Genomic DNA, 21375 nt, shown 5'->3' with positions numbered 1-21375 from the left:
ATATATTCTGTGTTCATGTCTTGTGATATTTTGTATTTTTTGTTTATGTTTCAGTAAGGTTTGAAAAAGACCCTGTGGGTCGAAACGTTACCTACGAAACACTGCGGTGATAACTTTTTGTTCTGGTGTCTATAAGAAAACCACGTTTTTCAGCTCAACCTATACTCTGAAAATCTCTTTTTGAGTGCGACTGTTGTTATATAGGACTATATCGCTGCAGCGTCGCTTAATGTGACGGTACCTTAAGGAATTTAAGCGTTAATGGCCTCAAGGTAATCTTTTCGCATAAGACCCCTCCCAAGGCTTTGTCATTAATCAAGACATCTTTCTGTAGGGATCTAGTGTGAAGTTGAGCCCATCTAACAGCTGGCATACATGACGTGAGGGACCCTAGCAGGGACATAGCTTGTCAAAGAGTCATGGAGGGTGTATTAATTGCTTTTAATACCTGTCGCTGAATTTGATCTAATTTCTCCATAGGGAGAAGACACTTGTGTAGCTGAATCTAATAACTCTAAAAACTTTAGAATTTTTAGGGGCTGTAACCGAGATTTTTCATAATTTATTATCCAACCTAGGTGTTCCAACTTAATTCTAGCTACTTCCAATTGTGACAAGCAGTGATCCATTGAATTCCCTGCTATGAGGAAATCGTCTAGGTAGGGGACAATAAGAATATTGGATTCCCGTAAATGTGCCATAACCTCAGCGATTATTTTTGTAAATACTATAGAGGCAGAAGATAGACCGAAGGGAAGTGCCCTGTACTGAAAATGGCGAACTATACCCCCCATTAATACCGCTACTCTAAGGAATTGTTGGAAATCTGCATGGATGGGTACATGATAAGCAACTTTTAAATCCACTACCATGAAACAGTTCTTAAACAGCATCTTTATTGTTGAATTAATAGACTCCATCTTGAAAGTATGTTTGACCAAAAAATTATTAAGGTATCTAAGATTTATGATGGTCCTATATGTTTTGTCAGGCTTCTGAATTAGGAACAAGGGAGAGTAAAATCCCTTTCCTCTATCAGATTCTGGAACCTCTATCAAGACATTTTTAGAACAAAGAGCCGCCACCTCTTCTTCTAATGCCGACTGTTCAAGGGGAGAAGAGCGTAAGGGAGTCAATTTTAAATTATCTTGTGGGATACGAATAAACTCAAGTTTGAGTCCCTGAGATCTCAGTGTTCTGCACCCAAACACTATTTGTGATCTTTGTGCAACCTGTAAAGCGCTGCGGAATATGTTAGCGCTATATAAAAATAAAGATTATTATTTATTATTATTATCTTTGACCATGCTGAAAAGAAATGTAACAATCTACCCCCCACCGGAATTGCTAGTCATTGGTCTGACTTCTTTCTCTCCCTCAAGGAACGACGGAACATAAATCCTATATCTCTTCTACGTTTATTATCCCATCTAGATCGATCTCTAACGGGTGAAAAAGCATAATAAATTAGGGAACTTCTTTTTGTCATCTCCGGCCTTTTCTAGGAGATCATTCAAGGCGGGACCAAACAAATATTCTCCCTTGCAAGGAATGGCGCAGAGTTTAGACCTCGTTTGTATATCTCCCAGCCATCGCTTTAACCACAAGGCTCTTTTAGCCGCATTAGAGAGTCCTGCTGCTCTAGCTGCCATCTTAACTGAGTCAATAGAAGCGTCTGACAAGAAGGCAGCCGCCTCCTGAATCACTGGTAGAGCAGTTAAAATAGAGTCTCTAGAGGCCCCTTCCTTCAACTGGGTTTCTAATTGGTCCAGCCAAACCATCAATGACCTGGCTGTACAGGGTGATGCCACCGCAGGTCTTAAGGAACCAGCCGCCATTTCCCAGGTACCTTTCAGAAAGGTGTCCGCTTTCCTGTCAAGAGGGTCCTTAAGGGTTCCCATATCCTCAAAGGGAAGAGGAGGTCGTTTTGCCATTTTGGCTACTGCCACATCTAATTTAGGAGCCTTCTCCCAATTGCTGACTGCCGGGTCATCAAAGGGATATCTACGTTTTTGTGCTGAATGCAAGGAACTTTTTTTCTCAGGTTTCTATCATTCTCTATTAAGTCCTTGAATTTTTTCATTTAGCGGAAAAACTCTGCTCCAATCCACTAAACATAATTTCTTCTCTGGATAGTTGAGGCTTGGGTTCTGCTATGCCCATTGTCTGACCGCCTTAACTAACTTATCTATGCTTTTAAGGGGTAGACAAAAGCGGGCAGTGTCTTTATCTGAGGAAGAGGACGATGAGGCCGAATCGCAGGAACCTTCATCTATATCCTCATCCACCGAAGAATCAGAGACCAGAGGAGCTTTGTATTTAGAGCTTCCCGTTTGAGACAAGGACTTAATGGACTGTTTAACTTCCGCCCTGACCATCTCTATCAGGCTTGCTGCCACACTAAAGGATTCCTCCGCTCCCTGAGGGGGCAAGTAAGGCAATCTAGTCGATGCAGATCTAATGCCCTCACCCCTTCCCCCTCCCTGAGAGCTCACCGTCTGCTGGATACAGGGGGCACACAGTTTTTTAGGGCAGGAATCGGGTAAGGGAACTCCACAGATGGCACATTCTTTATGTTTAGCCTAACCGATGCATTTCTTCCCATATAATAAAGAATATGAGGGAATCACGTCACTGAGTGAACATTCTCTCAGATCACTTACCAGCGGTTGCCCAAAAAGAAAGATACCGGAATATGAGGGGGATTCTTCCTTGCTGATGCTCCAGACCCCTGTCTGGAGGAGCTTTTGCGACCAGACTCATCACTCCTTCTGTCATGCTCCTTCCCTTTGGGCTTCTGACATACCTAGTGCAGCAGCTGAGGCTGCTGCTCACGATCACTCTCCATACCTCACGGATTTGAGGCCAGAAGCAAGGGACCAGATCTGGAGCTCGTTTAAATACCCTTCCTCCGGTCAGCAGACTCGCCAAGCGCTCCACCCTGATTCGCTGTTTGCCTCCCCAGGTGCAGAAGATCGGCCGGGGGTCTGAGTGAGCGGCGTGCAAAATCCGGTGGACACCGCCATTTTGGAGAGACAGTGCATGCGCGGAACCCCGAGATCCAGAAGTAGATGCCGGCTCCGCCCCCAGACGTCACCCCGGCCCTCAGCGCTTCGAGCAGCGTGGGATGCCCGGCTAGTCAGCGATACCCTGGGTGGCGCCACCATAATGCCCGCGCACAATGTACAGCCCGCAGCACCAGCCCGCCCTGAAGGAGGAAAACACCAGGAGAATATACTTACCTCGCGTTGGCCTGGAGACAGAACACCACCGGTGACTGCTCCCTGCTGTGAAAGCCACCACCGTGCAGCCCTGCCAGGGCCACTGTGACGTCTGTCCCTCCCCCCCCCCCCCGCCCCCCCTACCTGAGTCGGCCGGCCTGGGATCCTTGACAATTCTCTAGGATAAAGTCCCTTTAGGAATAGGAAACCAACGGATACATGGGAGAGGTGCTGCCCTTTTGTATCTGTAGGTTTCCTGTTCCTAATGGGCGGATCCCCCCTCTCGTGGTGATGTCTTGAGGGTCCAAATAAAGTTCAATTTTGGTCTTGTCTGATCACAACACCTTCCTCCATACATTTTTGGAGTCTCCCATATATCTTTTGGCAAACTCAAAACAAGCCTTACAATTTTTATGTGTAAAGGTTTTTTTTGCCCACTCTTCCATGAAGGCCTAATGTGGTCATATGAACTGATACTCCAGCGACTGCTTGGGCACTCTGCAGCTCCTTCAGGGTTATCCTCAGTCTTTGTGCTGCATCTCTGATTAATGCCCTCCTTGCCCAAGCTGAGCGTTTTGGTGGGCAGCTAGCTCTTGGCAGGTTTGTTTTGGTACTATGTTCTTTCCATGGTGCTCCAGTGGATCCTGACTTTATTTAACCTTGTCCCTGACTTGTTTACAGATGTCCTGGGGCTTCATGGGGAAGGGGTGAATACACATGCCAATTTTTAGTTATTTGATCGTATACCGTATATACTCGAGTATAAGCCGACCCCCCTAATTTTGCCACAAAAAACTGGGAAAACTTATTGACTCGAGTATAAGCCTAGGGTGGAAATGCAGCATTTACCGGTGAATTTCAAAAATAAAAATAGATCATTATTTCCCCATAGCTGTGCCATATAGTGCTCTGCACCGTTCATATTTCCCCATAGCTGTGCCCCATACAGTGCTCTGCACCGTTCATTTTGTCCCATAGCTGTGCCCCATATATGCTCTGCACCTTTCATTTTGTCCCATAGCTGTGCCCCATACAGTGCTCTGCACCATTCATTATTGTCCCATATCTGTGCCCCATATATGCTCTGCACCGTTCATTTTGTCCCATAGATGCTCCACATAAATCTGTGCCATGGCCGCTGCTGCTGCAATAAAAAAAAAAAAAAAAAAACACATACTCACCTTTCTTGCTTGCAGCTCCCGGCGTCCGATCCCGGCGCCTCCATCTTCCCGGCGTCTCTCTCCGCTCTGACTGATCAGGCAGAGGGCGCCGCGCACACTATATGCGTCATCGCGCCCTCTGACCTGAACAGTCAGAGCGCAGACGCCGGGAAGATGGAGGCGCCGGGAAGATGGAGCGACGCCCGGCGGCTGGAACGAGGACAGGTGAATATGACATACTTACCTAGTCCCAGCGATCCTGACGCTCACTCTGCCTGTCACAGCTGTCTTCGGTGCCGCAGGCTCTTTCTCTATCAGCGGTCACAGGCACCGCTGATTAGAGAAATGAATACGCGGCTCCACCCCTATGGGAGGTGGAGCCGCCTATTCATTTTTCTAATGAGCGGTCCCACGTGACCGCTGAAGAGGGGAAGAACTGCAGCACCGAAGACCGTGGGACGGCAGGGACAGCGCCAGGATCGCTGGGACTAGGTAAGTATACCTCTCCCCCTCACCCGCCGACCCTGCCGCCCACCTTGACTCGAGTATAAGCCGAGAGGGGCACTTTCAGCCCAAAAATTTGGGCTGAAAATCTCGGCTTATACTCGAGTATATACGGTAAGTTTAATTTATGTCTATATTTTTCTCAGTTCACCAACTTAGACTATTTAGTGCTGATGCATCACACACAAATCAGATTACACAAATATTTACACAGTCCTCATATGAACTCGAGCCTGGGAAAATATTCTGAAAAGTTCCCAGGCTCGAGTTCATATGAGGACATCCAGCAGAGGGCGCCTCACTGCAACTCGAGGTAACTACAGGTCATTCACCTACATTCCATTCATTCGCCGTGTTATTACAGGCAGGGACGGCTGCATTAGCAGGCTTCTGCTTGTAAAATTAGTTAACCCTTTCAGATGGATTTACAGCGTGGGACAAGACTGATCATCGGAAGGTATGGGATATTGTTGTTTGTTTGTTTTTTACATTTGTTCCAGGTGCCAAGGGTCTTCAGGTGGATTACCAGTATAATAAAATATAACAACAACCTGTGTATTTACTTCATTAAAATACTTTGTAATAATGTGTGTATGTTTTTTTTAACCATTTCATACTATTGGTTTAATAATGGATAGGTGTCATAATTGACGCCTCTCCATTATTAGCCTGGCTTAATGTCACCTTACAATAGCAAGGTGACATTAATCCTTCATTACCCCATATCCCACCGCTACACGGGAATGGGAGGAGAGTGGCCAAGTGCCAGAATAGGCGCATCTTCCAGATGTGCCTTTTCTGGGGTGGCTGGGGGCAGATGTTTTTAGCCGGGGGGGGTGGTGTTGTGAATTCTGTGGCTGAGTTCACTTCTGTGGTCACAAGTGGTATTGCAGTCTCTGGGCTTCCTCCCTCAGGTGTTTTGGTGAGCTCGTTGGCTGCCTTGCTATTTAGCTCCACCTGAGTCTGTCTTCCTTGCTCCTTGTCAATGTTCCAGTGTTGGATCTGAGCTACTGCATCTTTCCTTGGGCCTGCTGCTCTGCTAGATAAGTGCTTCTAGTTTGTTTTCTGTTTTTTCTGTCCAGCTTGCTATTAACTTTTGCTGGAAGCTCTGAGAAGCAAAGGGGTGCACCGCCATGCTGTTAGTTCGGCACGGTGGGTCTTTTTGCCCCTTTGCGTGGTTTTCGTTTTAGGGTTTTTTGTAGACTGCATAGTTCTCTTTGCTATCCTCGCTCTGTCTAGAATATCGGGCCTCACTTTGCTGAATCTATTTCATTCCTACGTTTGTCTTTTCATCTTGCTAACAGTCATTATATGTGGGGGGCTGCCTATTCCTTTGGGGTATTTCTCTGAGGTAAGTCAGGCTTGTATTTCTATCTTCAGGCTAGTCAGCTCCTCAGGCAGTGCCGAGTTGCATAGGTAGTTATAGGCGCAATCCACTGCTGCTTATAGTTGTGTGAGGATAGATCAGGTACTGCAGTCTACAGAGATTCCACGTCTCAGAGCTCGTCCTATTGTTTTTGGTTATTGCCAGATCTCTGTATGTGCGCTGATTACTGCACGCTGTGTTGCCTGATTGCCAGCCATAACAGTACAAGGAGCCACACCAATGATTCCCAATAGAGGGAAAAAAGAAATCCTGACATCATTTTTTTTTCTTAGCTCTGTCTTCAGTCTTTTTTTTCCCCTAGACATTAGAGTGCTTCAGGACACAGCTGTGGACATGGATATTCAGGCTCTGTGCTCCTCAATGGATAATCTCGTTGTAAATGTACAAAAGATTCAAGATACTATTGATCAGAAATCGATGCTAGAACCAAGAATTCCGATTCCTGATTTGTTTTTTGGTGACAGAACTAAGTTCCTGAGCTTCAGAAATAATTGTAAGCTATTTTTGGCCTTGAAACCTCATTCTTCTGGTAATCCTATTCAACAGGTTTTGATTATTATTTCTTTTTTGCGCGGCGACCCACAGGACTGGGCGTTTTCTCTTGCACCAGGAGATTCTGCATTGAGTAATGTTGATGCATTTTTCCAGGCGCTGGGATTGCTTTACGATGAGCCTAATTCAGTGGATCAGGCTGAGAAAAATCTGCTGGCTTTATGCCAGGGTCAGGATGATGTAGAAGTATATTGTCAGAAATTTAGAAAGTGGGCAGTACTCACTCTGTGGAATGAATCTGCACTGGCGGCTTTGTTCAGAAAGGATCTCTCTGAAGCTCTTAAGGATGTAATGGTGGGATTTCCTATGCCTGCTGGTTTGAATGAGTCTATGTCCTTGGCCATTCAGATCGGTCGTCGCTTGCGCGAGCGTAAATCTGTGCACCATCTGGCGGTATTGTCTGAGAGTAAACCTGAGCCTATGCAGTGCGACAGGACTATGACTAAAGTAGAACGGCAAGAACACAGACGTCTGAACAGACTGTGTTTCTATTGTGGTGATTCTACTCATGCTATTTCTAATTGTCCTAAACGCACTAGGCGGTTCGATAGCTCTGCCGTTATTGGTACTGTACAGTCCAAATTCCTTTTGTCCATTACCTTAATGTGCTCTTTGTCATCGTATTCTGTCATGGCATTTGTGGATTCAGGCGCTGCCCTGAATCTGATGGATTTGGATTATGCTAAACGTTGTGGATTTTTCTTGGAGCCTTTGCGGTGTCCTATTCCGTTGAGAGGAATTGATGCTACACCTTTGGCCAAGAATAAGCCTCAGTACTGGGCCCAGCTGACCATGTGCATGGCTCCTGCACATCAGGAAGTTATTCGCTTTCTGGTACTGCATAATTTGCATGATGTGGTCGTGTTGGGGTTGCCATGGCTACAAACCCATAATCCAGTATTGGATTGGAACTCTATGTCGGTAACCAGCTGGGGTTGTCAGGGAGTACATGGTGATGTTCCATTTTTGTCTATTTCGTCATCCATTCCTTCTGACATCCCAGAGTTCTTGTCGGACTTTCAGGATGTATTTGAAGAGTCCAAGTCTGATGCCCTACCTCCGCATAGGAATTGTGATTGTGCTATCGATTTGATTCCTGGTAGTAAATTCCCTAAGGGTCGTTTATTTAATTTGTCCGTACCTGAACACACCGCTATGCGCAGTTATGTGAAGGAGTCCCTGGAGAAGGGACATATTCGCCCATCGTCGTCACCATTGGGAGCAGGGTTCTTTTTTGTAGCCAAGAAGGATGGTTCGCTAAGACCGTGTATTGATTACCGCCTTCTTAATAAGATCACTGTTAAGTTTCAGTATCCCTTGCCATTGATTTCTGACTTGTTTGCTCGGATTAAGGGGGCTAGTTGGTTCACCAAGATAGATCTTCGTGGTGCGTATAATCTGGTGAGAATCAGGCAGGGAGATGAATGGAAAACGGCATTTAATACGCCCGAGGGTCATTTTGAGTATCTGGGGATGCCGTTAGGACTTGCCAATGCTCCATCTGTTTTTCAGTCTTTTATGCATGACATTTTCCGTGAGTATCTGGATAAATTCTTGATTGTTTACTTGGATGACATTTTGATCTTCTCAGATGATTGGGAGTCTCATGTGAAGCAAGTCAGAATGGTTTTCCATGTACTGCGTGCTAATTCCTTGTTCGTGAAGGGATCAAAGTGTCTCTTCGGTGTGCAGAAAGTTTCATTTTTGGGGTTCATCTTTTCCCCTTCTACTATCGAGATGGATCCGGTTAAGGTTCAGGCCATCCAGGATTGGACTCAGCCGACATCTCTAAAAAGTCTGCAGAAATTCCTGGGCTTTGCTAATTTTTATCGTCGCTTCATCTGTAATTTTTCTAGCATTGCCAGACCATTGACCGATTTGACCAAGAAGGGTGCTGATTTGGTTAATTGGTCTTCTGCTGCCGTGGAAGCTTTTCAGGAGTTGAAGCGTCGTTTTTGCTGTGCCCCTGTGTTGTGTCAACCTGATGTTTCTCTTCCGTTCCAGGTCGAGGTTGATGCTTCTGAGATTGGTGCAGGGGCGGTTTTGTCACAGAGAGGTTCTGGTTGCTCAGTGTTCAAACCATGTGCTTTCTTTTCCAGGAAATTTTCTGCTGCTGAGCGTAATTATGATGTGGGCAACCGAGAGTTGCTGGCCATGAAGTGGGCATTCGAGGAGTGGCGTCATTGGCTTGAGGGTGCTAAGCATCGCGTGGTGGTTTTGACTGATCATAAGAACCTTACTTATCTTGAGTCTGCCAAGCGCTTGAATCCTAGACAGGCCCGTTGGTCGTTATTTTTTGCTCGTTTTGATTTTGTGATTTCATACCTTCCGGGCTCTAAAAATGTGAAGGCGGATGCTCTGTCAGGAGTTTTGTGCCCGACTCTCCGGGGTTATCTGAGCCGGCGAGTATCCTCAAGGAAGGAGTCATTGTGTCTGCCATCTCCCCTGATTTGCGGAGAGTGTTGCAGAAATTTCAGGCTAATAAACCTGATCGTTGTCCGGCCGAGAAACTGTTCGTCCCTGATAGGTGGACTAGTAAAGTTATCTCTGAACTTCATTGTTCGGTGCTGGCCGGTCATCCAGGAATCTTTGGTACCAGGGAGTTGGTTGCTAGATCCTTCTGGTGGCCATCTCTGTCACGGGATGTGCGTGCTTTTGTGCAGTCCTGTGGAATTTGTGCTAGGGCTAAGCCCTGCTGTTCACGTGCCAGTGGGTTGCTTTTGCCCTTGCCGGTCCCGAAGAGGCCTTGGACACATATTTCGATGGATTTCATTTCTGACCTTCCCGTTTCTCAAAAAATGTCGGTCATTTGGGTGGTCTGTGATCGCTTTTCTAAAATGGTCCATCTGGTGCCCTTGGTTAAATTGCCTTCCTCCTCTGATTTGGTGCCTTTGTTCTTCCAGCATGTGGTTCGTTTACATGGCATTCCTGAGAATATTGTTTCTGACAGAGGTTCCCAGTTTGTCTCGAGGTTCTGGCGAGCCTTTTGTGGTAGGATGGGCATTGACCTATCTTTCTCCTCGGCCTTCCATCCTCAGACTAATGGCCAGACCGAACGAACCAATCAGACCTTGGAAACATATCTGAGATGTTTTGTTTCCGCTGACCAGGATGATTGGGTGTCATTTTTGCCGTTGGCTGAGTTCGCCCTTAATAATCGGGCCAGCTCGGCTACCTTGGTCTCTCCATTTTTCTGCAATTCTGGGTTCCATCCTCGTTTCTCTTCAGGACAGGTTGAGTCTTCGGACTGTCCTGGTGTGGATTCTGTGGTGGACAGGTTGCAGCAGATCTGGACTCAGGTGGTGGACAATTTGACCTTGTCCCAGGAGAAGGCTCAGCTTTTCGCTAATCGCAGACGCCGTGTGGGACCCCGACTTAGTGTTGGGGATCTGGTTTGGTTATCTTCTCGTCATATTCCTATGAAGGTTTCCTCTCCTAAATTTAAACCTCGTTTTATTGGTCCGTATAGGATTTCTGAGATTCTCAATCCGGTGTCTTTTCGTCTGACCCTCCCAGACTCCTTTTCCATACATAATGTATTCCATAGGTCGTTGTTGAGGAGATACGTGGCACCTATGGTTCCATCTGTGGAGCCTCCTGCCCCTGTTTTGGTGGAGGGGGAATTGGAGTATATTGTGGAGAAGATTTTGGATTCTCGTGTCTCTAGACGGAAACTCCAGTATCTGGTCAAATGGAAGGGTTATGCTCAGGAAGATAATTCCTGGGTTTTTGCCTCTGATGTCCATGCCCCAGATCTTGTTCGTGCCTTTCATGTGGCTCATCCTGGTCGGCCTGGGGGTTCTGGTGAGGGTTCGGTGACCCCTCCTCAAGGGGGGGGGTACTGTTGTGAATTCTGTGGCTGAGTTCACTTCTGTGGTCACAAGTGGTATTGCAGTCTCTGGGCTTCCTCCCTCAGGTGTTTTGGTGAGCTCGTTGGCTGCCTTGCTATTTAGCTCCACCTGAGTCTGTCTTCCTTGCTCCTTGTCAATGTTCCAGTGTTGGATCTGAGCTACTGCATCTTTCCTTGGGCCTGCTGCTCTGCTAGATAAGTGCTTCTAGTTTGTTTTCTGTTTTTTCTGTCCAGCTTGCTATTAACTTTTGCTGGAAGCTCTGAGAAGCAAAGGGGTGCACCGCCGTGCTGTTAGTTCGGCACGGTGGGTCTTTTTGCCCCTTTGCGTGGTTTTCGTTTTAGGGTTTTTTGTAGACTGCATAGTTCTCTTTGCTATCCTCGCTCTGTCTAGAATATCGGGCCTCACTTTGCTGAATCTATTTCATTCCTACGTTTGTCTTTTCATCTTGCTAACAGTCATTATATGTGGGGGGCTGCCTATTCCTTTGGGGTATTTCTCTGAGGTAAGTCAGGCTTGTATTTCTATCTTCAGGCTAGTCAGCTCCTCAGGCAGTGCCGAGTTGCATAGGTAGTTATAGGCGCAATCCACTGCTGCTTATAGTTGTGTGAGGATAGATCAGGTACTGCAGTCTACAGAGATTCCACGTCTCAGAGCTCGTCCTATTGTTTTTGGTTATTGCCAGATCTCTGTATGTGCGCTGATTACTGCACGCTGTGTTGCCTGATTGCCAGCCATAACAGGGTGGGAGAGGGAGGGGGGCAATAACCATGGACCCTCTCCAGGCTATTAATATCTGCCCTTAGGCACTGGCTTTACCATTCTGGCGGAGAAAATTGCGCGGGAGCCCATGCCAATTTTTTCCGCAATTTAACCCTTTAATTTAATAGCTAGAGCGCCCAAATTTTGCACATACACACTATTAACATTAGTAGTGTGGAATATGCAAAAAAAAAAAAAGGGATATGAGATGGTTTACTGTATGTAAACCATGTCTCATATCATGTCGGGTTTGAGAAGGAGATAGCTTAAAAGCCGGCAATTCAATTGCCAGCTTTTGCTATCTAGCGCTGTACGAGATATGAGCAGGAATAACTGTTGATATTACTAGACGAAATAATTAGCTGTATGAACACCTGACACTTTTAGCACTTAAGCACTTTATGTAACCAATGATGATATGTACAACAAGTTATGCAATTGCACTTTAATTGGCTGTAAGCAAGGGATGATGGGATTGTCTATATATATGCACTAAGATGTAATACTCACTGCTTGAGAAAGGCTCATTCAGAGCCGAAACGTCGCAGAGACATGTGGGTTTAAATAAATCCTGCATACTATCTTTAAGAAAATGGAGTGCTGCCTGCTTTTTTGGAAATATATGGACTAGAGACAACCGGTGGTCTAGGGGCTTTGCACCCGAAGATAAGTAAAGGATTTGTGCTGTTCCAATTTTTGCTAGTATGTATATATATTATATATATGTGTTTACGATTATTTGAGCCCATGGATCCACTGTATGTCTGTATGTCGATTTTGCAAGCCTGCGAGAATATCTCGCAGTACGGATGCCATACGGATTACATACGGAGGATGCCATGCGCAAAATACGCTGACACACCCTGCCTACGGATGAAATACGGCTCATTATTTTGGGGATTTTTCTGCGTATTATGGCCGTAAATAACGGACCATATTTTTATACGCTGAGTGTGAGGCCGGCCTTACAGCTAGAAGATTTAGGGGAAGAAAGTGACATTGATTCAGAAGATGATGTGGAAGAATGTCCAGATGTGTCTGATACAGATCAAGATGGAGAGAGTGAGGAGGATGCTCAAGACATAGAAACATATTACTTTTCTGGTTATTAAACTTTTCTTTTTTTTACAGGTAACTGATCACTTTTAGAGCATTGAAATTTTTAAAAAAGGAAAATATAGCCAATTTTCTAGCCTGTGCTGGACAGGCACCTAAACTCATTATGAAACATATTGCCCCTGACGGAGGGTTAATGACAATGTTACACCTTTGTTCTGGCACTTCTCTCTATTTTTCATTTCAGTATTCACGTGCCTCATGGTAACCTAACCTTAACTATATAGTAAAATAAACATTTGGGCTATTTGAGATTTATTTGATCTTGTTGCTGGTCACAAAACTATGACCTCAAACCACGTCAAAGGACAGTTGAATCATCAATTGACCAAGATCCCCTTGGTAAACCATCTAAGAGGAGATCAGGAAAAGACAGATAAGAGCTATAAACTCCCTGTCAGCAAACACCAACTATTAATCCACTGAATAGGTCATCAATATCTAAAAATAATCAACAACCCCTTTAAACCCTTGCATCAGCAGCCAAATTTCATTTTTGCGCTTTCGTCCAAGAGCGTTATAACGTTTTTTTAATTTTCCAACAAATCTAGTCATAGAAGGTCTTGATTTTTACACATTATCCTAAATAATTTACCAAAACATTCCAAGTGGGATGAAAATGGTGGAATAAATGTTTTGGGGTTTTGTCATTTATGGTATAAAATTACTGTGGTAAAAAATTACTGAATCGTGATTCTCCAGGTCTGACAATTATAGCGATACCAAACTGAAAGATTTTTTTTTTTCATTACGTAAGAAAAAAAAAAAGTATATTTTAAAAAAAAAACCACGTGAACCCAGGAGAGAAGGTGCCAACACTCTTGGAACAGCACCAACACCAGAGGAACGCTTTTTCAAAAAGGGGCGTGGGCTATTTTACTGGGGGAAACAAAGGGATTCAGAAAGGGTTGTCCAAATAGTGGATAATCCCTTTAAAACAAGAAACATTTGGTGACAGATTATCTTTTAATTCCATTGTGATCAATTGAACAAGTGCATCCAGTTTTTCCTACATATTACAGACAATTGCTGGGGTCACTTGCTGGGGTCACTTTGCAGTTCTCCATCGGGTCCTACTGGTGTTACACAACGGCAGACCATAGGACTATAAGCAACAAGTCTAGCGTATAGATGTGCACCAAAATCTCCATGAAAATCCACGTTTCACATTACACTACAATGAATGAAAGCCATAGGTAAAATCCATGGCATTCCTACAACGGGCAAGGCAAGCTGTGGATAAAAAATCCCCTGCTGTTTTCTCCATGCTTTGATCAAATGGGGCATGTTAGAACCTTATTCATCACCATGGTAGAGTACGCCAGTACAGTTTCAGCAGACAAATATTTGCACTATGTATGAAATGTGCGAACTGAACCCTAAAACCGAAAACGCAATCAACAGCAGCAAGCAGTGCTATGTCTGTGGCTACAATACACAGAGGTTTTAGATGTATTTCCCCATCGCACCTTTGGCCGGATTTCTGTGCGCAGGATCCGCTCACAGTTTGATTTGTTTTTGAAAAAGGGCAAAATGTAGTTTTTAATGTACTTTCTTAGAAACCATATTAAAAGGGCAGAAACAAATAGACCATTTGCCTCATCTCATTTGTCTCTGCATACACTGACAGTACCCGATAAAAGACATTTTGGAAATCTTGGGTGCATTTTCCGGTGACTAGACTGATTCAGTGGCCTGCATTTTGAGCGGAGATATCCTGCCCCCGTGTTGTGCCCACCATATGGGTTCTGCCAACTTCTTACCTATAATATCTTGCCACTCCTCCTCTGGGCTTTTGCCGCCAGCATTATCGTCTGTCTGTTCTTTGGACTCCTTTTGGGGTTTGGCCGATGCCTTGTTCCCCACAGTTTCCAGAAGTGGAAGATCACTGAAGTCATCCTCTTCCCCATTGCTGTATATCATCTCAAACTCCTCTGAACTGTCCGGCAGGGAAGTCCTGTCTCTTGGTTTGGAGTCATTCTCCGACAGCTGCAGACTGTCAGAGCCATCTTCAAGCACTGGAGAGTCATCCACACTGGACACAAGTTCAACTGGGGACGCCATCCTCTGGATCAAGACAGGAAAACACAATCAACTAAAAGAAACCCACAAAAAATAGATGGCATACAATAATGCTAATGCCATTACATCAAAGAAAAAAATGCGCTTTACTAACTCCTTCACCCCCAAGCCTGTTTACACCTTCTTAACCAAGCCATTTTTTACAATTCTGACCACTGTCACTTTATGAGGTAATAACTATGTAACGCTTCAATGGATCCCAATGATTCTGAGAATGTTTATTTGTGACTTATTGCATTTCATAACAGTGGTAAAAATTCTTTGATATGACTTACATTTATTCATGAAAAAATTGGATATTTGGCAAAAATGTTAAAAATTTTGCAATTTTCAAACTTCTAAATTTTTATGCCCTTAACGACCGCTGATACCCCTTTTAACAGCGGCAGTTAAGGGGCCTTATTCCTCAACGCCGCTTTTTAACGGCATTTAGAATTACAGTGCCTACAAGTAGTATTCAACCCCCTGCAGATTTAGCAAGTTTACACATTTGGAATTAACTTGGCATTGTGACATTTGGACTGTAGATCAGCCTGGAAGTGTGAAATGCACCGCAGCAAAAAAGAATGTTATTTCTTTGTTTATTTTTTTTTTTTTAAATTGTGAAAAGTCTTTTCAGAGGGTCATTTATTATTCAACCCTTCAACCCACCAGAATTCTGTTTGGTTCCCCTAAAGTATTAAGAAGTAGTTCAGGCACAAAGAACAATGAGCTTCACATGTTTGGATTAATTATCTCTTTTTCCAGCCTTTTCTGACTATTTAAGACCCTCCCCAAACTTGTGAACAGCACTCATACATGGTCAACATGGGAAAGACAAAGGAGCATTCCAAGGCCATCAGAGACAAGATCGTGGAGGGTCACAAGGCTGGCAAGGGGTACAAAACCCTTTCCAAGGAGTTGGGCCTACCTGTCTCCACTGTTGGGAGCATCATCCGGAAGTGGAGGGCTTATGGAACTACTGTTAGCCTTCCACGGCCTGGACAGCCTTTGAAAGTTTCCTCCCGTGCCAAGGCCAGACTTGTCCAAAGAGTCAAGGCTAACCCAAGGACAACAAGGAAGGAGCTCCAGGAAGATCTCATGGCAGTGGGGACATTGGTTTCAGTCAATACCATAAGTAACGTACTCCACCGCAATGGTCTCCGTTCCAGACGAGCCCGTAAGGTACCTTTACTTTCAAAGCGTCATGTCAAGGCTCGTCTACAGTTTGCTCATGATCACTTGGAGGACTCTGAGACTGACTGGTTCAAGGTTCTCTGCTCTGATGAGACCAAGATCGAGATCTTTGGTGCCAACCACACACGTGACGTTTGGAGACTGGATGGCACTGCATACAACCCCAAGAATACCATCCCTACAGTCAAGCATGGTGGTGGCAGCATCATGCTGTGGGGCTGTTTCTCAGGAAAGGGGCCTGGCCATCTGGTCCGCATCCATGGGAAGATGGATAGCACGGCCTACCTGGAGATTTTGGCCAAGAACCTCCACTCCTCCATCAAGGATCTTAAGATGGGTCGTCATTTCATCTTCCAACAAGACAACGACCCAAAGCACACAGCCAAGAAAACCAAGGCCTGGTTCAAGAGGCAAAAAATCAAGGTGTTGCAGTGGCTTAGTCAGTCTCCTGACCTTAACCCAATTGAAAACTTGTGGAAGGAGCTCAAGATTAAAGTCCACATGAGACACCCAAAGAACCTAGATAACTTGGAGAGGATCTGCATGGAGGAGTGGGCCAAGATAACTCCAGAGTCCTGTGCCGGCCTGATCAGGTCTTATAAAAGACGATTATTAGCTGTAATTGCAAACAAAGGTTATTCCACAAAATATTAAACCTAGGGGTTGAATAATAATTGACCCACACTTTTATGTTTAAAATTTATAAAAATTTAACTGAGCAACAAAACTTTTTGGTTTGTAAGATTTATGCATGTTAATAAATCCTGCTCTTGTTTGAAGTTTGAAGGCTCTAACTTATTTGCATCTTATTAAACCTGCTAAATCTGCAGGGGGTTGAATACTACTTGTAGGCACTGTAAGTGTATAAATCCCCCCAGAATCCGAAAATCTCCGGGGTCTCGGCTATGGAGCAACTTGAACCCGCAGGTGCTTCACAGAAGTTACAACGTTGAGCCGTGAAAATAATAAAATCACGTTTTCCCGACAAAAATCATTTTTCGCTCCAAATTTTGCATTTTCAAAAGGGTTACAGGAGAAATTGCACCATACAATTTGCTCTGCAATTTCTCCTGAGTACACAGATACCCGATATGTGGGGAAAACTACTGTTTGGGTGCACGGCAGGGCTTGGTAGGAGCGCCTTTTGACTTTTTGAATGTGAAATTAGCTGGAATAATTAGCTGATGCCATGTCGCATTTTAAGAGACCCTGATGTGACTAAACAGTGTGTATCTTCACAAAAGTAACAGGAGAAAATGGACCCCAAAGTTTGTTGTGCAATTTCTCCTGAGTGCATCGATACCCCATATGTGGTCGAAAACTACTTTTGAGGCACAGTGCAAAGCTCAGAAGGGAAGGAGCACCATATTACAGGGCAGATTTCACTGCACTGATTTGAGGGTGCCATAGTACACTGCAGGACCCTTAAGGTGTCAGAACAGCAGAACCCCCCTATAAGTAACCACCCAATTTTACAAACTAAGCCTATCAATTAATTAATCTAGGGGTGCAGTGATTACATTGACACCACAGGGGTGTCACAGTTTTATACCACTGGGCACTGAAGAAAAAATAATTTACATTTTTACCTCCAAGATTGTGTGTTAGCACCAAGTTTTACATTTTCACACTGGGAAATAGGTAAAAATGGCAACAAAATTTGTCCCACAATTTCTGCTGAATGTAGAAAGACAAATAGAAATGGGCACAATTGCAGACATTTGTATAGAGGGACAAGAACAATTACTGACAGATTGCATTCGGATAACGGTAATACGGTAAATAGTAGCATAACGATGTGACCCACAGACCCGACATGTTTCGCGTGGGCTTCCTCCTTTGGACAGATTGAGTATGGGAAATCACTTGTACATATGAATATGCTTTGTGTAGTTTTAGCATTATACAGTAAGTACTTTTATTTAGGATTATCAGTTCTGGTCTATATTATTATAGTGCTGCACTAGCATATGTTTCTGTTATGCTACTATTTATTGTCTTTATCTGACTGAAAGAATTTTTGCTATTTAATAAAGTGATCCATTTTTTTTTACCCAGGCATTAAAATGATATATGTGACCCCATTATTCTGTAGACATCACGTACAGTACATAAAAGTAGCCAAGTCACTGCTGACAACTGCTCAGGTCCAAACCTCCTTGGGCATCAACATTAGTACAAATAAGCATTGGGAGCTTAAAGGGCCATTGTCACCCCCCTCCAGCCGTTATAAACTAAAAGAGCCACCTTGTGCAGCAGTAATGCTGCATTCTAATAAGGTGGCTCTTTTAGTTTTTGCTTCTGTTATTCCCTCAATAAAGCGTTTTATAATTTTCCCCAAATACCTATCTTTGTCCATGGAGGCGGGTCTGAAGCCTCCTCTGTGAAGCGCCCAACTGCCGTCACTCATCTCTTCTGGGGCGATGGTCGCCGCGCCCTGCGCGCTGTTCTTCTTAAATCCGGCGCCTGCGCTGTGCGTGCCTGCCTGGGGCAGGCGCATTGAGAATTGGCAGTCAGCTCAGATGCCGGGTTCCTGCCTGCGCCTGTGCGGGCAGTGCGGCCACCCTGTTACTGAATCCCCGCCCCGCACTGTGTTATGCATTATGCACAGTGCGGGGCTGGGATTCCTGGGCATGCGCACTGCGCTTGTCAGACGCTCCCCCAGGTACCCCGCCTTTCAGCGTTGGTCTGTGCAGGAATCTGCCCAGGAATCCCAGCCCCGCACTGTGCATAATGCATAACACAGGGCGGGGATTCAGTAACAGGGTGGCCGCACTGCCCGCACAGGCGCAGGCAGGAACCCGGCATCTGAGAGCTATGACGGCCAATTCTCACTGCGCCTGCCCTATGCAGGCACGCACAACGCAGGTGCCGGATTTAAGAAGAACAGCGCGCAGGGGGCGGCGACCATCGCCCCAGAAGAGATGAGTGACGGCAGTTGGGCGCTTCACAGAGGAGGCTTCAGACCCGCCTCCATGGACAAAGACAGGTATTTTTGAAAAGTTTCAAAGCGCTTTATTTTAGTAATACATGAACACAAAACTAAAAGAGCCACCTTGTTAGAATGCAGCATTACTGCTGCACAAGGTGGCTCTTTTAGTTTATAACGGTTGGAAGGGGGTGACAGTGGCCCTTTAAGGGCATGGGTTCCATCACCAAGCACAATGCCAAGTGTTGGATGGAGAGGTGTAAAGCACACAGCCATTGGACTCTGGAGGTCATGTGTTCTGTGGAGTGATGAACCACACGTCTCTATTTGCCAGTCTGATGGACCAGTCTGGGTTTGGTGACTACCGGGAGAACTTTAACTGCCTGTATTGTGCCAAATGTAAAGATTGGAGGAGGGATAATGATATGGCATAGTTTTCCAATGGTTGGCAAGGCCCTTTATTGCAGTGAAGGTAAATCTTGACATGACAGAATACCAATACAATTATATGCTCCCAACTTTTTGACAGTTGTTTGGGGAAGGCACTTTTCTATTTCAGCATGACTTTGCCCAAGTGCACAATGTAAGGTTCATAAAGGAATGGTTGAGGGCGTATGAAGCGGACGAACCCGAATGCTGGAACAGAACTTTAATTTCAACCCTACCAAACACCCTTTGGAAAGAACTAGAATGATAGGCCCTCTAATCCAACATTAGCGTCTGACCTCACAAAAGTGGAAGCAGTTTTAGTTGTAATGTGGGAACAACTCCATATTATTGCATATGGGTTTAGAATGAGATGTTGTGCAGGACAGCAGAGAGATCATGCACAATACCACCACATGTGAAGAATGGCACCAGAGAGATCACGCAGAATCCCACCTCCTGAAATCACTATTACATCTGAGGGATTACGTGGTACATTCTCCTCACTTAAAAGTATGTGACGTTTCACATCTCCTGGGGTCACGCAAGGTCAGCTTGGCAGTTTTAGGCTGTGTGCACATGTTGCTGATTTTTTGCGATAAAAACGCTATAAAACCGCAAAAAAAAAAAAAGCATTATGCATCCCATGGGCAGCACGGTGGCGCAGTGGTTAGCACAGCAGCCTTGCAGCGCTGGAGTCCTGGGTTCAAGCCCCACTAAGGACAACATCTGCAAAGAGTTTGTATGTTCTCTCCGTGTTTGCGTGGGTTTCCTCCGGGTACTCCGGTTTCCTCCCACATTCCAAAGACATACTGACAGGGAATTTAGATTGTGAGCCCCATTGGGGACAGTGATGATAATGTGTGTAAAGCGCTGTGGAATATGTTAGCGCTATATAAAAATAAAGATTATCCCATCATTTAGAATGAATTCCGCAATTTTTGTGCGCATTGCGGTAAAAAACGCAGCATGTTCATTAATTTTGCAGATTTTTTGCGGCTTTCCCACTATATAATGCACTGGGAAATGTCCGGAAAAATCCGCAAAAAAAAAAAAAAAAAAAAAAAAGGCAACAAAAATGCGGTAAAAACCGCACAAAAAAACGCATGCAGATTTCTTGCAGAAAATTTTCAGGATTTTCCCAGGAAATTTCTGCAAGAAATCCTGAACGTGTGCATATAGCCTTATACAGACACCCCCTGTCCACAAGGGCCCAGGGAGACACAGGGAGTGAGAATGTGGCCCACGCAGTAGCTGACGTGGCACCACACTCACTCACAACCTTGACAGGCTGAGAGGCACCTTTGACTAGCACCAGTGAAAGAGTCTGGTAAGACTGCCACCAGTTCCTCCTTAGATATATACAAAAAAAGGTTGCACTCTATCGTGCCAAAGCATTGTCTAATATGAAATACATGAAATATGAATAGCAAAATGGCTTTTGAACATTAGGAAAAATACTTGAGAGACGCCTTGCACAGAATTTGGCCAAATAGTGTGAGCCCATCAACCATCATCAAGGTGGTCTCATTAATCTGATGGGTCCTTGACCTCCCTGTCCAAGTGTGAACACTTACCGAAGGCTAATGTCTGCATGCTTGGGTGAATGTTGACACCTCTGTCAGCAAAGCCTACATTTGTGTTGACCAGAACCAAGTGTGATTAGATGTAATTAAAAACCACATGGTGAGGGGAGGAGTGCTCAGTCAGTAAGCCAACATAGAAATGACAGAAAAATGACTGGCACATCCAAAAACATGTGTTTTGTGAGGACTTACCCTAAGCTGCAGACACAGCTAGCCTTGCTGATTTTTGGGTGCCCAGCAACTGCGGGACCCACACTATACGGACTTTATTGCTGGAGTAATGATTGTGCCCATTTGCACCTATTCATTTTGAAAACTCCACTGATGATTCTCCTGTACTGGAGTTGAAACACGTAGGGAGAAGAAAGACGTTTTGGGTTCATTTACTGGATGGTGGGTGTCCATTGTAGGGCTCATTCGGGGCCTGTCCTTGTCAGGACAGGAGCTCTACAAGGGTGCTACAGGAAAGATAGTGGAAACATCCCTACCCCCACCCTCTGCCCTTTACTCTGGGACCACCACTCAACTCTTGGACATTGAGAGGTAAATTATTGATACGTCTGTCCAGATTGGTAAGACTGATCAAATTTTTAATCTTGAGCACTGGTTCACTTGAGCACGTTTTC

General features: G+C 44.9%; 1 protein-coding gene across 1 annotated transcript in view; it reads right to left on the bottom strand.

The window, feature by feature from the left end:
- FKBP8 (FKBP prolyl isomerase 8) overlaps window positions 1-21375 on the bottom strand; it is an 88930-nt gene that overhangs the window by 54128 nt on the left and 13427 nt on the right. Inside the window, exon 2 of the mRNA XM_069740568.1 lies at window positions 14314-14617. Within this exon, the coding sequence (XP_069596669.1) occupies window positions 14314-14614 (301 nt within the window). The 5' untranslated portion in view covers window positions 14615-14617. The remainder of the gene's footprint in view (window positions 1-14313; window positions 14618-21375) is intronic.

The sequence above is a fragment of the Ranitomeya imitator genome, chromosome 1 (assembly GCF_032444005.1).
Source record: "Ranitomeya imitator isolate aRanImi1 chromosome 1, aRanImi1.pri, whole genome shotgun sequence".
NCBI classification, from domain to species: Eukaryota; Metazoa; Chordata; class Amphibia; order Anura; family Dendrobatidae; genus Ranitomeya; species Ranitomeya imitator.
The sequence above is the reverse complement of the archived record's forward strand: the minus strand, read 5'-3'. Positions and strand labels throughout refer to the sequence as shown.